The sequence below is a fragment of the Gigantopelta aegis genome, chromosome 4, assembly GCF_016097555.1.
Source record: "Gigantopelta aegis isolate Gae_Host chromosome 4, Gae_host_genome, whole genome shotgun sequence".
NCBI classification, from domain to species: Eukaryota; Metazoa; Mollusca; class Gastropoda; order Neomphalida; family Peltospiridae; genus Gigantopelta; species Gigantopelta aegis.
Window position 1 is genome coordinate 42,533,359 of NC_054702.1, and position 15,330 is coordinate 42,548,688.

Consider the following 15,330-nt stretch of genomic DNA (forward strand, 5'->3'; position numbering starts at 1 on the left):
AAAAGTAGGCCAGTGATACAAAGTCAGTGCTTATGCTGAAAGAGGAATATTTCCAAACAATGGATGAGTGGATTTTTTAATGATCGATGTAAAAGTATTTGACGTTAAACATAGGATTGTTGTGATATTAGAGCGGAAATCTTTGCCAACTTTTTGGTTGTCGGGAATTGCCAAAAAAATACATAGCTTGGTCTCTGACTGTAATGAGAGCGTATTTATGTCCAAATGTCCGTCTTTGTACTCTTACAGTCAGAGTACTCGGGCTATGGTGATCTGTGTTAAGTGTACACGTATACACACTGATTTAAATAATTAGTACAATATTGTGGCCAGTCTTAACCTACTTTAATAACCATTTTTCAGAACTGTAATATATTAGTCTTCAATTTATTGAGGAAGAAATTATGTTTTATTGCAAGAAACCCCAATAAATTTATTAATATACCCGGTAGAAAGAAAATAAAGTCTGGAACGATATTCTGGAAAGACCTGACATCCGATAACGTATTATTCATGTAATTGTTCGCTGGCTTCACAGCGGATAGAAACGTTCCCCGGGTATATTTCAGTTTCTGAAACTAGGCCAGTAATTAAATCGAATAATAGTAGCCTAACTTTTGTAAAGAAATGAGCAATGAGAAAAGAAAAAAGGCGTCTAGGGTGCAGGGAGGATGGGCTGCACCGTCGATCACAAATGTCCGATCTGACCGAGATAAACCTAAAATGCCTATAGGTCCCGCCTGGTTTGGGAAAAACATTGACAATCCAACTATAAATGAGAAGCATGTTTATGAAAAACCAGCAGACGAAGAGGTGAGAGGTGATACAGTTAGTTTATTTTGTTTAACAACACCACTAGATATCATTAATATATAAATCATCAAATATCGTATCGCAATTATCGCATACCTTTAAGTGAGTTCATAAAAATAAACTCGAATGTAAATGCACGTAATTATAATACGGTAATGTGCATTTACATTTCAAGTTTATTTTTATGAACTAACCTTTGAGTCACGTTCTCTGTTATTAAGCACTCGCCTGTGTGGTCAGTCTGATCGAACACTGTCGGTGGGCTCATCGGGCTATTTATCACCCGGCCAGTGCACCACGACTGGTATATCAAAGGTCGTGGTATGTGCTATCCTGTCTGTGGGATAGTGTGTATAAAAGATCCCTTGCTACTAGTGAAAAAATGTAGCGGGTTTCCTTTCTAAGACTATATGTCAAATTAACATATGTTTGACATTCGATTATTAATAAACCAATGTGGACATTTCAAATTTCTACTTCTTTTTAGAGTTGTTTTAATTCAAATTTCAATTTTCAGAAAATTTACGTTAATTCCCAGAAATGGTTCATTTATTCATTGTTTAACTTGTTGTAAGTTTAATTTGTTGGTAATATTTACCCAGTTGATTTGTGTGGCTTTTTGATGTTTCTGTCAATTAAAGTTTGACATTTAAAAACTGTTATTTCTCTTTAAAATCTATTTGTTTAGCTATTACCAAATAGCGGATAAATTGTAACGTGAGTAACCAACTATTTTGATAACCAAAAATGTATTAATTGTACAATTTCAAAACTGTTATCATATAAAGATACCTAAACACTATAGCTATACACCAATATGTCCACTTTTATTATAGCTGTTACAGTATGAGGAGATCTTGATTTTAAGTGTGTTAATTTTTGGTTGTGTCCTTTTTTTTGTAATGCGTGTAACCGATGTTTACACATTCACAGTATGAAAACTAATCATCATATTTCCTTTTTCTTTTTTTATAATATACATTGATTATTTAACTAATAAAATTTTATGTAATAAAGAAAATAAGTGTTGAATGTATAATTATTAATCCTGAGCAAATCAAAAGAATTAGTATGGTAAAAATGTAACGCGAGTAACCCTGGAATTGCACATATATATTTAGGCTTCTTAGCTAATAAGTAGCAGCAAAAACTAACTTGGTGTTAGTGAGAAGTATGTTGGCATAATTATTCACACATTGGTATTGTTCTATTAAAATAAAATGTTGGTAACTTGTGTTACAATTTTCGATGTATCCATGTCATGTTTCATGTCACTATTGTGTACCTGTAATATGTATTAGTGTAGGAAAATATTAAGTGTTGTTAGTTAGAAACAAGAAATAAATGATAGAGAGGAAAAAATAGCTATTTTAGTTAGGCTACTCGCGTTACATTGTGCTAGGTGGTCTATTTGACCAATAATTACTAACATAAGATATCATATTATAAGTCAAAATAATAGGCATCTTTTCAGCATGCAATATCTTTTTGGCAATGACAGTGGGGGGTTTTTATCCATGAACTTCAGCATATTGTTGATCATAAAACACATTCATTCATTAAAATAATTGATATTTAAATTTTAAGTCTTTGTCCGCTTCGTCGTGGAATTGCACATATGCCTCGTAGAGCTGGGGAAACCCCTGCTCGATAGAGTAATTATGAGCAGCAAAGTACAAGTGTATCATTGCATTCTAGCATCTGCCATTGCCATTTACTTGTACTAAGAATTGAAGTTAGTGGTTGGTGATAAGTCATGATGGTGAACTTTCTTCCGTAGACATATTGGGGAAATTTCTTTACTCCCCAAACAGTGTTTCTACCAGTAATAAAATTTTGGGTATGGCGCTACGGAAATGAATTTTTGGAATGCAGTCAGAAAAACTTCCCAATTGCAATTCTTCCACATATGACACAAATATTCGTGGAAATTAAATGTTCCAATAAAATATATCCTGTTACTGTTAGGCTGTGAAGTTTTCTTCATTGAATCGACACATTAATCATACAGTAATGAAGAGTCGTTAATTATTTCAAAAGGTCAACTAAAAAAATAAAATCTGCAAACAAATTTGCCATTAGGTACGGTGCCATACCCATGTAATATTTTGGGGGGATGCCATTTTAGTCCTAGAGACTCTTATCAGGGCTTCTGCAAGAGGGTAAAATGGGTATGGCGTTATACCCAGATTTTTTGGCAGATTGTTTTTTAAAACGTTAACCTTTTGACAAAATTAATTACTCTTATCATTAAAGGGACATTCCCGAGTTTGCTGCATTGTAAGATGTTTCCGACTAATAAAATATTTCTACGATTAAGCTTACATATTAAATATATTTTCTTGTTTAGAATATCAGTGTCTGTATATTCAATGTGTTTCTGGTCGTTTTAATATTTGTAAGAAGCCCAAACTGGATTTTGTCTTCAAATAATTTCGTATGTACATGTACGAAAAAATATTTTTTAGGAAATAAAATGAAATTTAACCTAGTACTGATATTAGAATGATCAGAAACATGTTTAATATTCAGCCACTAATATTTTATGCAGAAAAATATATATGATATGTAATTTCAGTCGTTAAAAACTCTGTTAGTCGACAACATCTTAAACATTGCAGCAAACTCAGGAATGTCCCTTTAATGTACACTTTTCTTAACCCTAACCCTAAAGTTAACCCATTTTCTTTCTGGGGGAGGCCTCCGATACTCCCTGTTGACTGTGGTTGCATTCAATTCTATAGTGCCATACCCAAAAGTTTCTTTGTGAATACTAGTTCCTTAGAGCTTTCGACAAGCTACATGTAGGTGAAGCAAATGGAGTCAGTTTTTTACTCTTTATCAGACATGAAGTGAGAAAGTACAGCACCAAGTCCATATGGTAATGCACCATTTTGGCTACTTTCAGCTTTCAATTTAGGTCATAGTGTGTCAACACAAGATCATAAGTCATGAGTTTGCTGTTAAGAAAGCTGTTTCACAAGACTTACACCACTGCCAAATTGAATCCTTTTCCAATAACTCACTGTGCGGTTTCCATACTGTAGCAAGATTGTGTCGAAATCGATGACAGTGCATGTAGTTAACTGGTTCAAAGTATGAATGTAAGGTAGACTCGTTTGTTGGTGATGGGGCGTTGACAATAGCACCAATCTTTTTTACATCTTGTGAAGTCCATGTTTGTCAGTCACATGACCAAAATATTGAATCAGTTCTTGGAAATAACATCCAACTGGTCTAATGTTATGTCACATGGCTTTCCATTTCAGATCATATTGCACTGCTCCATGGAATTACAAACCGTTAAATCATGATATTGCACTAGTGTGGTCTAAAATGGGGATTCCCCTTGGCATTGACCAGTGAGCGCTATCAGTTTGCTGGACAGCATTCTGAAAATGCAGTGTCTTTCAGATATATGTACATGTAAGTATAAAATATGACTATAATTTTTTAAACAATGTTCACCTGATTCAAAAATTGTTACATTATAAAGGTGTTTTATTTCTATTTTTAGATAGTCCAGAAACCACCAGATATTATAATTAAGTAAGTTTAATTTTATATTAATATAATTTTCTGCTATACCTTCATGAACATTCATATTTAGAAAATACTTGACAACCTGTGAGACAAGCCTTTTGTCAAAGATAAACAGTATTGCTGAGTAGTGAGTTTAATATTCTGTTTATTAGCAATTGTCATTTGGATGTCATTTCATAAAACATCAAACATATAATTGAAGTGATCAAGTTTGTCAAGCTCAGCGATCAATATAGCATTTGTTAGGGAATTCCATGAGTTTTGCTATTAAGATGTTAACTAACAGACGTTTTAATGACAAAACTGCATATTAAATACTTTTTCTTTTGCATAAAATATCAGTGGCTCTATATTACATGTAAATGTTTTTATGATCATTCTAGTGATAGATATATAAAAAAAATTGCCGTCAGTAATATTGGGTTTAATCTTTGCATTTACCATAGTTTGGCTTCCAATAGCCAATGTATTTTTAATGCTGGGGTGTCATTAAACATTCATTTATTCATTCATTCAGAATTATTTGGAGAACAAACACACTGACTATACAGACACTGATATTCTAAAACAATTATTTTTTTATTCAGTGTGTAATTTTAATTTTTAGTCATTCAAATGATTTATTAGTTGGAGACATCTTAAAATATATGGCAGGAAGTTTAGGAGTCTCTTTAATGGCCTTGTTTACTTACCTATACAGATGTATCATTATTTTGTTTTGTTTTTTGTTTTTTTTCAATTGTGCTTGACACCCAATGGCTTTGACTTTGTGCATTTTAGTGTCATTTTACAAAAAACTGGGAATTTTCAGTTTCATTTCAAAAACATCTTGTTAGAACTGAAAAGAGTAATACTATACATGTACCTGCATTTATTCAATTTACCGGCCTTGGTGGGGTCTTGGTTAGGCCATCGATTTACAGGCTGGTAGGTACTGGGTTCGGATCTCAGTCGAGGCATGGGTTTTTCAATCCAGATACTGACTCCAAACCCTGAGTAAGTGCTCCGCAAGGCTCAATGGGTAGGTGTAAACCACTGCACCGACCAGTGATCCATAACTGGTCCAACAAAGGTAATGGTTTGTGCTATCCTGCCTGTGGGAAGCGCAAATAAAAGATCCCTTGCTGCTAATCGGAAAGAGTAGCCCATGTAGTGGCGACAGCAGGTTTCCTCTCAATATCTGTGTGGTCCTTAACCATATGTCTGATGCCAAATAACCGTAAATAAAAAATGTGTTGAGTGTGTCGTTAAATAAAACGTTTCTTTCTTTTATTCAATTTAATATAGATCATATTTGTCAAGTGTTGCATATCATTTTCATTATAGTAAGAAAAAATGGGAATCATTTACATTCAGATGAAATTTTTTATTCCATAATTAGGAATAAAAAAATTAAAAAGCTTTTATAGTCTAGAAACATAGTTGATAAAACCCAGTGCTGGTTAATGCTACACAATATATGTAAGTGTAAGGCATACCAACCTGGACATGAGCAGGGCTCGACTTAACAATGGCAATTGCTGTCGTTGAAATATAAATTGCTGTAGGTTGGGAGCGTCACCAACAACACCAATGTGCTGTTGTTAAAACTCCTTAATTATGGCAAAATGTTTATGCCTCTTGTACATTATCTGCCAGCATATAACATTAGTACATTTAAAATATGTTTACTTACAAAAAAATATACCTTTCAGTCTTATTTATTTGCTGCAGACGTCATTAAAAAAAACATTGCCGTGGGCAGTCTTTAAATTGTTGTCAGTGGGCTGTTTCACCCACAGCAATTTTGTTTTTAAATTGCAGTTGGAGAGAAATTCTTAAGTTCGAGCCCTGCATGAGGCAAATCTAAATCAGACTTATAATGGCAGCAGAATCTGCTTTTTTGATTACTCCTGATGCCAACATGGCTGAGCACCCAACAAAATACAATGTCTTTATTGACAGTGGTGTGGGGGGTAGCTCAGTCGGTTGAGTGCTTGTTTGAGGTGCTTGCATCACAGAATCGAACCACCTTAGTGGATACATTCAGCTGATTGGGTTGTTTCTCATTATAATCAGTTCACCACAACTGATCAAAGGCTGTGGTATGTGCTTTCCTGTCTTTGTTGTGAAAGTATATATAAAAGATGCCTTGCTGCTAATGGAAAAATGTAGTGGGTTTCCTCTGATGACTGTCAGAATGATCAAATGGTTGCTATCCAATAATCAATGATTAATCAATCAATGTGCTCTAGTGGTATCAATAAACAAAACAAATTTTTTTTAGCAATGAATAAAGAGATGCACTTTCGAATCACCATCCCAATTAAGAGATATTTCAGCTTCATAATATATATAAACTTGGAGACTTGAAAGTGAATCTGTAAAAATAATAAATTTGGATGCAGAATAAACTTAATCTTTTATTTGTTCGAAGACTTTAATGACTGCCCAATTTTCAGTAGTTAAGATATGCATTCAAATGGTCTTTGACTTGGAGAACTTGAAGCCCACTGTTGACATATTCAAACAAAGCAGCAACTGATGTTCAATGATACTCATATTGGACGATCTGTAGCAAATTTGAAAATCATCCAAAAAAATCAGGAAAATGAAAAATAAACAACATCAAATTTCAAACACTATGATGCTGTTAATTTTCACAGAAAATAAAGTTGCAGACAGGATACCAGCGATATAAATAAGCAGAATTTTTCATTTGAAAACATATCTAAAGGTTTCAGCTTGTCCCTATATGATACATAGCCCCAACATACTGACATAAAAATAGTAACATAACAGTAAATCCTTGCATAGAGATGCATACAGGACCATCAAACCTCACATGTAGGAACAACTTGGGAGGATGGTTGGTCCAAAACAAACTGTTTATTCATACCATTGCAAAAATTTCACATAATTATAATTGAATCATACCCGTAACATATTCATTAATATAGATATGGTTTTCCTGATGGGCATATCATGTACCTCACCAGTATTCTTGTTATATAATAATTAAATAAGGGAATTATTTAAATTTAGATAGAAAATATTTTCCTTGAAAATTGGGAATAAAAAATGACAGCCTTTGGGGAATGGTGCCGATTATTGGAGTATGGAAACATACATGTAGGTGATAAAACCCTAGCAAGCATTAATTATTTTCAAGTTGTAGCATACTACATGTATGCTGTGTTTAAAATATTAAAAAATATAATTCACATATATTTTTATTTTCACAGAAAACAAGGCATCCATGATCTGAGTTTGGAGCCATCCGGAGTATCAAGGCAAGTATTCAGAAGTTCATATTCAGAATTACTTTAAAACGATTTCTGTTCTGTAAATACATGTAGCCTATAAGTATTAGTTGAAACTGCTTTGAATTAAACACTAGTGATTTGAAAATGTTGCTGTGCTTAAAAATTCACTTGCCCAAGTTTTTCCCATGATAAAATAAAACCAGTAAATGAAAGTAAAAAATAGGCCATGTGCTGCATAGGGTCCTTGTGTACCCCACACACAACTCTACTAATATAATTTGCATATTTATAAACAATCATGTCAATAAATATATAAATGAAATAAAATGCATATGCAATGACTCACCTATCGATGCTGACTACGATAATTGAAAGCAGGTCGTAGTTGGTTAGTAATGACGTTGTCACCATGATGCCCCAATAGCCTCGTTATGGATATGACTGTGACAAGGGGGACTGACTGAGCGCTTAGTTACGAATACCTCCTATTGAAGACGAGGTTGATGATCTACCAATGTGCGGATGTATATGTAGTACTACACATCCGGCAAGGGAAGACAAATCAGCAGTGGAGGTTATGACTTGGGTTGTATAGCGTATTGGTTGTGCTAGCACAGTAAGTTGAATAAGACTATTTGAAAATTAGAAATGCAATTTCATGCATTCTACAATTAAAGTTTGTTTTGTTTACCGACGCCACTAGAGCACATTGATTAATTAATCATCGGCTATTGGTTGTCAAACATTTGCTAATTCTGACACATAGTCATCAGACAAAACCTGCTACATTTTTTCATTAGTAGCAAGGGATCTTTTATATGTACTTTCCCAAAGACAGGAAAGAACATAACATGGCCTTTGACCAGTTGTGGTGCACTGGTTGGAACAAGAAAACCCCCAGTCAGTTGAATGGATCCACCAAGGTGGTTCAATTCTATGTCACAAACACCTCAGGTTCAGCGGTTTGAGCTATAAATCCTACCCCCTGCATTCTACAAGTAAAATTAACAGAATGATGGAAATACATTTGCCTGAATGTCACCATAATCAGGGCTCGAAACAGCCAGGTCGCCAAATGCAACCATTGTCCTGTTTGGGCGACTTAAATATTAAAAAATAATGGCGTTAGTTGCCCAAATGATATTGTTTGGGCGATCTTCTTTAGAGCTATGACATATGAGTCACTATTAATATTTGTATTGCATATATTTATTCCACATTAAAATCTTGTTCGTAGTTCATGGTTTGCTTAACTTAATTTGCCAACATCCATTATTATTTTTTGTGCCACCATATTTTTTAGCGAGTTTTGAGCCATGCATAATGTTTGCCAGAGGCAGAAGATTTGCTTCAGCACTGGAGGTGGGGACCAACTCGTAGGCTTATCAGCAGATTGGTCGGCTGGGAGTTTCTGGGAAATATTTTCATATATGTAATGCAGAAATCATGTATCCTCTCCTGAAAATATATCTAAAGGTTTCAGCTCGTCCCTATAAGATGCATAGCCCTAACATATTGAAGTAAAAACCGATGTTTGTGCTAAAATCCTTCACTGTCATTCGAGGAAACCCAGTCTTAAACCTGCCCAATAGCAGGTTTATTGAGCAGTGCATTTGTAACCTGGTCTTTGCCTGAGGTTATTGAAACCCTTTTACGTGAAAGTTTTCATAACCCACTAATAACCCAGGCACGAGAAATTAACCCCAAGTGAATTAATTGTCTTAGTTATTAGTTAAATATGTTATTTAAACAATTACACCCATGAAATGCAGTCAACTTTTAATTTAAGACATTTATTTTTTATTTTCATTTGAAAACCCCACTGTAAAAACATAAATCAGTAAAAGGATTCCTAAAGTAGAGTTCTGTAAAATTAGTGCATTATTTTGTAGAATAAGATACTTTCCACACTTTCTGGATGAGTCTGAGTCTGGGACGTTGTTTACAGAGTTGTTCCATGAGTGTCCTTGGCATCAGAGGTCTGATTTAAAGAACGGTGTCAGCTACATACAGCCCAGACTGACCGCTTGGTTCGGAGATCTTCCCTATTCCTATTCGGGTCAAAAACTGGATCCCAACACAAAGGTATATTCACATTGCGATATGTTGCTGAGGTCAGTCAAGTTCTAGATTGTATTTCTAAATTTTCAAACCTTGACTGAAAAAATCTCTTGACAAAATTTAACCATTGATAAAATACAAGCAAAAATAAACATCATATATTGTTAGTCTACATTATATAGTGACTGTACTTAAAGCCGCACATCCTAGTTCCATCCAGCGAAAATAAATTATAATTTGGTTAATCTACAAACCTGTAACACACTTAGATCACGTTTTTATCAAATGGAGTGAAAAAGCAGGTTTTATATCGATAAATACCATGGGAATCCCCATGTCCCAATTGCTTGAAATAATTTTGAAAGTTTGTATTCTGATATCACTGGTAGATGTCGCTCGAAGCACAACAATGCCTACGTCACGACAAATTTCACAGACTTGGGGTGCGTTCTTTTCACCTCTCCTGGACATGTTCCAACTGTTCTGTCCTGGTTGTATACCCTCTCCAGATATCGTAGGACTTAGCAAAATTATTGGTTTTAAGGGTTTGTAACGTTTTGTATTGAGATACTTACTTGTCTGAACTTTATTGTTACTGAAAATGTTCACGAACTGTGAAGAAAAATATCACAAATGAATAACAACAAATCGGATGTTGATTGCGCGAACCGTGCACAAGAAAAACAAACCGAACCAAAATGATAACGGTCACGTGGTATACCAACGTCTGTGACATTGAAATGGAAATATCCCGTCTAAAAATAGATTAGACCTTGTCTGCTCAACGTTTTTTTCTCAAACGTGCGTCCGATTTTCAGAAATACAAAAAATGCATTTTGTGGTATTACAAACACCAGGATTACCAGGATTACCAAAAAAACACTTCAGGTGAATGGAAATGTATATTCTAAATAATAAACGGTAAGTAAAGTGCAATTTTATTTGTGAAAAAATGGGTTTAATAGCGAAAAACAACGCCGTAATGGTTAACAACTAGCCGTAACTAGGGTGTGTCCCTTTAAAGGCTAACAATTCTTGCAGTATGTGTGATGTTTTTTATAATAGTTATATATTTAATGTAATAGAGGTTGAAATATGGTTGTGTGAAACCTTCAAGAATATGTTTGCATTACGCGAAAAGCTGCGGTCCCTAGAATATTTTTATTTAGTTCCCTACCAGTCCAAATGGAAGGGACTATATAGGTTTCATATCTGTCCTTCTGTCTGTCCCACATATGGTTTTTTCACAATGCCTAGAGATATTGAGCACAAATTTTGTATAGCTTTATCGTGTTCTGTTACAGATCAAGTTTGACTTTCGAGCAATTTACCAATTTTTCAGAGTTATGACCCTTGAATTTAGGAGATATGAACATTTGTTGGTGCCCATTAGGAGACATGTATTGCTTTAGCAGTACTCTCAGAATGCTTGTTAGTTAAGCCTTCAGAATACATATAGATGATCCAGTTCTGTTTGGTGCATGCGAGTCACCCAACTCTGCATTGGTTTCACTATGCAAACACCATCTCTGGCTTATTCCATCTGCTAGCAGGGATGGAACAAAATGGCTGCACCCATTTTATATAATAGCCATCACATTTAACAAGGGAAAAAAATCTATGATCATACGAAAACAAAAGAAACATTTACAAGTCACTTTCATTTTGCTTTCACATACAACATTTCACTGGCAAATAGTTGGCCACCAGTAATCTTTGACTCATCCATGACATTAATATACATGTACCTATTGATGTAATTTTATTCTAGTAATTGTTGTAAAATGTAGACATTGTAAACATTAACATTCATTTTATTTTACCACCATTTTTCTCTTTACACTGGAACCCCAAAGACATGTTACTCTAATATAATACTAATAGTAATACAATGTAAGTTACATGTCACCATTTACGTTTGCAAAACTTTAAATGTGTAAATTATTTATTTTATTTTTAAAATGTGACATAAATTTCAAGACTTAGTAGTACACAATATCATGAAATAGATAAATTTAACAAAGTACTGTTTTTTTGTTTTATAATTAAAATTGGGCAAGTGAATTTTTAACCATACCCAGTGAATTTTCAAATCCACTGGCCCCATGGCAAGTAAATCTTTAAAATTCTAGAACCCCTGAAAATGTGATAATTTAGACATGAGTGTCATAAACATTGTCTGTCATGGACACAAATATAATATTCTGTTTACTACCATAGAATTATTCTGCTAAATTAGTAAATATACAGTCCAGTCAGTGTTTGCAAACTTCAACCTTTCTTTGCCTGCGGAGTAATTTGTATTCACTGTAGAAGTCTTGAAAACCTGATTACACATTAACCCAAGTGACATCATATTAATAATAACCTCTTTATAATATAATCTCAAGCTTAATATGTCTTTTTAGTAAACTTTATACTTTACTATAATTTCAGTTAGCCATTAACAATATTCAAATGACGTGTGGATATATAACGCAGTGATTTTTATTAATGGAAATAATGTCAAACGTAAAATGACGTCGCTTAGGATTACCTCAGCGAAGACACAGCCAATCAAAGCTAAGAGAACATACGATTATGTTATGACATACAAGGGAAATATGAACCCTGTTATGCTGTTCCTTATAGGTAATAAATTTAATTCTGCAGAATTCTTGTCTTTAAGTACATTACAAACTTTATTTCTTTTAGTTGGCAACCACTTAATATTGTGTGTGTGTTTGTGAATATGAAAGGAAACAATGTCTCTGTTCAGTTATTGTTCATTCTGTTTATTGTTTCAGTGGCTGCCATGTCTGGTAACATTAAAAGATCACCTAGAGGAAGTGACAGGCTTAAAGTTTAACTCGCTGCTGGCAAATCTGTATCGTGACAACCATGACAGTGTGGACTGGCACTCTGACGATGAACCGGAATTGAGGAAAAATCCAACAATTGCATCCTTGTCATTTGGGGATTCAAGGAACTTTGAATTGAGAAAAAAGCCACCTCCTGTAAGATTTCAAGCATTGTTTTAACATTTAAACATTTAAAAAAAATTAATTAGATGTATTTTGCGAAAAACATTTCGATAAAAACATTTTCACATAAAAATGGATAAATGTTTTTAGCATAAACATTTTGCAAGGAACAGTTGACAAAACCTTTAACATAAAAATTTTGGAAGCAACATTTTGAAAAAAAAAAAAAAAAAACATTTGGAAAAAAAACTACAATTAATGTAAAATTTTTGGAAGAAATAATTTTGACAAAGATATTTTAATGAGAAACATGATCAATATCTTCTTTAATTTTCACTCAGCGAGAATACTATAGTAGGCTTACCGGGACTGGCTCTGCCAAATTATCTTTTAACTTCAAAACCCAGTTATTTTATTTAAATATTTCACAAAAATAAAATAAAAATCGCCACTTGTTTTTAAAATCCACAATTGACGAATTTGGCGAACGTCAGAGCTAGGCTTGCTTACTATCAAAACTAAGAAGATTATATTATTTTGCTACTTGATTGTAATCCATTGTTTCTAATGTAGGAACACGCCAATGATTTTACAAACCGTCAGCTTGTCAGACTAACACTGGATGCTGGTTCTCTGCTCATAATGGAGGGATCTGTGCAGGATGATTGGCAGGTACTACTACTAGTGATCAAATCTCTTTGAGTGTCTCACTACCTCATTTCAATTTCGCCTTTAGTAGGCTTTACAATGTTAAAAGGTAAGATATAAGTAATACTTTTTCAAGGCAGCAGCCACAGCGTCAACTTTTGCATTAACTCCATTTCTCACAAACCATAAGTCCTTGATCAATGAAACTTGGTTTATAGTTGCAGTTATGGATGTTCATCAGAATGCAAGTGAAAAATATTTTTAAAATTAATTAAATTAAAATTTTAATTGTTTTCTTTTTAATTAATTTTTTTTCACAAGTCTTGAAAACATGAATTAGGGACTTTTATCTGATAATGACCATTATAGGATAGTACATACAGCAGCCTATGATAAACCAGTCCAGGGCTTCTAGATTATGGTAGCCCACTCCCATGGCTAGTGATAATCAATGTTGGCTAGTAAATAACTACTATTGCCCATTGGCTAGTGAAAAAAAAGTTGTCAAATGCTACTACAAATCAATGTCTAACACATGTTGGAGATCGATTTATAAACATATGATCTGCTGATCCATATGGTGACAACTCCGATATCAAAGCCAAACTTTCAAGCGATTAATACTATGGATACCCAATTATAATGTAAACATATTTTTTGTAGAATAAAATGCTTATATTTCATTATAAATTTAATACAGTAGAACAAGTAAGTAAGTTACCAAAATGATAAAACTATTAATTAAGTGCAGAAGTGACACCCCAGGAGTGGTACTGCCCTGTCTGGGAAAGTGCTTATAATAACCACTCAATGCTATTGAGTAGGGTTAACACATTGATTTATTAATCATCGACTATATTGGATGGAGCATGGCAGAAGTGGGTTGATGGCAACCGAAAAGGAAGGTGGGACATAAAATTTACAATGAATATTTACCAAACAATCATCATTTTGAATGATAATATTTGTAATTCGGTATTAGGACCACCCCACTATTAAGACAAATTTTAATAAGTCCCGCCGATTGTCGCAATAGTGGGGTTTCACTGTGTGTATATATATATATATATATATATATATATATATATATATACACATATACACATACATATACACATACATATATACATATACAGTGAAACCTGTCTAAACCGGATGACGTCGGTGACCTAATATTTATCCGGTTTAGACAGGATCCGGTGTTTAGATGGTCGCGTTTTTATAAAACAGAGGTATTGCCCTTGACGTGCAATTTGCAACGAATTACCTGAGAATGATTTGATTGATCCAATAAACCTGTTTTGTAACGTACAGTTATATAATCATTTATTTAGTTAATGATAACATTGTGCTGCAATATTTACTAATTATTAATGCATTGTTTGTTTCCACAAGTTTCTTTTGCCATGGATCTAGAACTTTCTTTCGTAAATTCTCTGATATGTTCGTAGCTAAAAACGAACATGTCCGAGAATTGCCGAATGAATCTGAATGTGGTAAAGGCAACAAGGGCTAATCATCTCGCCGTATCCCTATTTTGTTATATATATATTTGTGAACTAACTTTAAAACAAAACAAAAAACAAAACAAAACAAGTTTCAGTATAATTTAGTTTTTATCGAAGCCTTGCATGATTTTCACCAAAAACATGGACTCGATCAACGTTTAAAAAACGAGTCCACAGTTTGTTGTTTTGCTTCCGATTTGCTTTTGAGGACAATCTTCATAGACATTGATTCAAGTTTCAGAATGTGTTCTAAATAGCGTTCATCCTTTGCAAGAGCAAAATTTCTAAGTTTTTTAATCATAACCAGTGCATCATTGTGCGACATTTCACAACCGTTGGGTTGCAAACTTTCATCGGAACAACTTTCACTCTCGTCATCACTTGGGCTCTTATCACATTCCTCTGATTTTCTGAATTCATTCAGAAGTTCATTTTCCCAATCATCACATGTTCACATTTTTAATCCATTTTTCAAACAACTTTCCATTCATCCATGCCTTACGGTTTGATTCCCAAATCACAGGAAGCTGGTTAATGTTCACATTTTTT

At 33.8% G+C, this 15,330-nt stretch overlaps 1 protein-coding gene across 1 annotated transcript in view; it reads left to right on the top strand.

Moving 5' to 3' along the window:
- The first annotated feature begins 204 nt into the window (after positions 1 to 204).
- The window catches only part of LOC121370573 (alpha-ketoglutarate-dependent dioxygenase alkB homolog 3-like), an 18,972-nt gene continuing 3,846 nt past the window's right edge, over positions 205 to 15,330 (top strand). The window contains exons 1-6 of the mRNA XM_041495885.1: positions 205 to 813; positions 4,331 to 4,362; positions 7,581 to 7,628; positions 9,494 to 9,686; positions 12,449 to 12,658; positions 13,199 to 13,297. Coding sequence (XP_041351819.1) covers positions 628 to 813; positions 4,331 to 4,362; positions 7,581 to 7,628; positions 9,494 to 9,686; positions 12,449 to 12,658; positions 13,199 to 13,297 — 768 coding nt within the window. The 5' untranslated portion in view covers positions 205 to 627. The remainder of the gene's footprint in view (positions 814 to 4,330; positions 4,363 to 7,580; positions 7,629 to 9,493; positions 9,687 to 12,448; positions 12,659 to 13,198; positions 13,298 to 15,330) is intronic.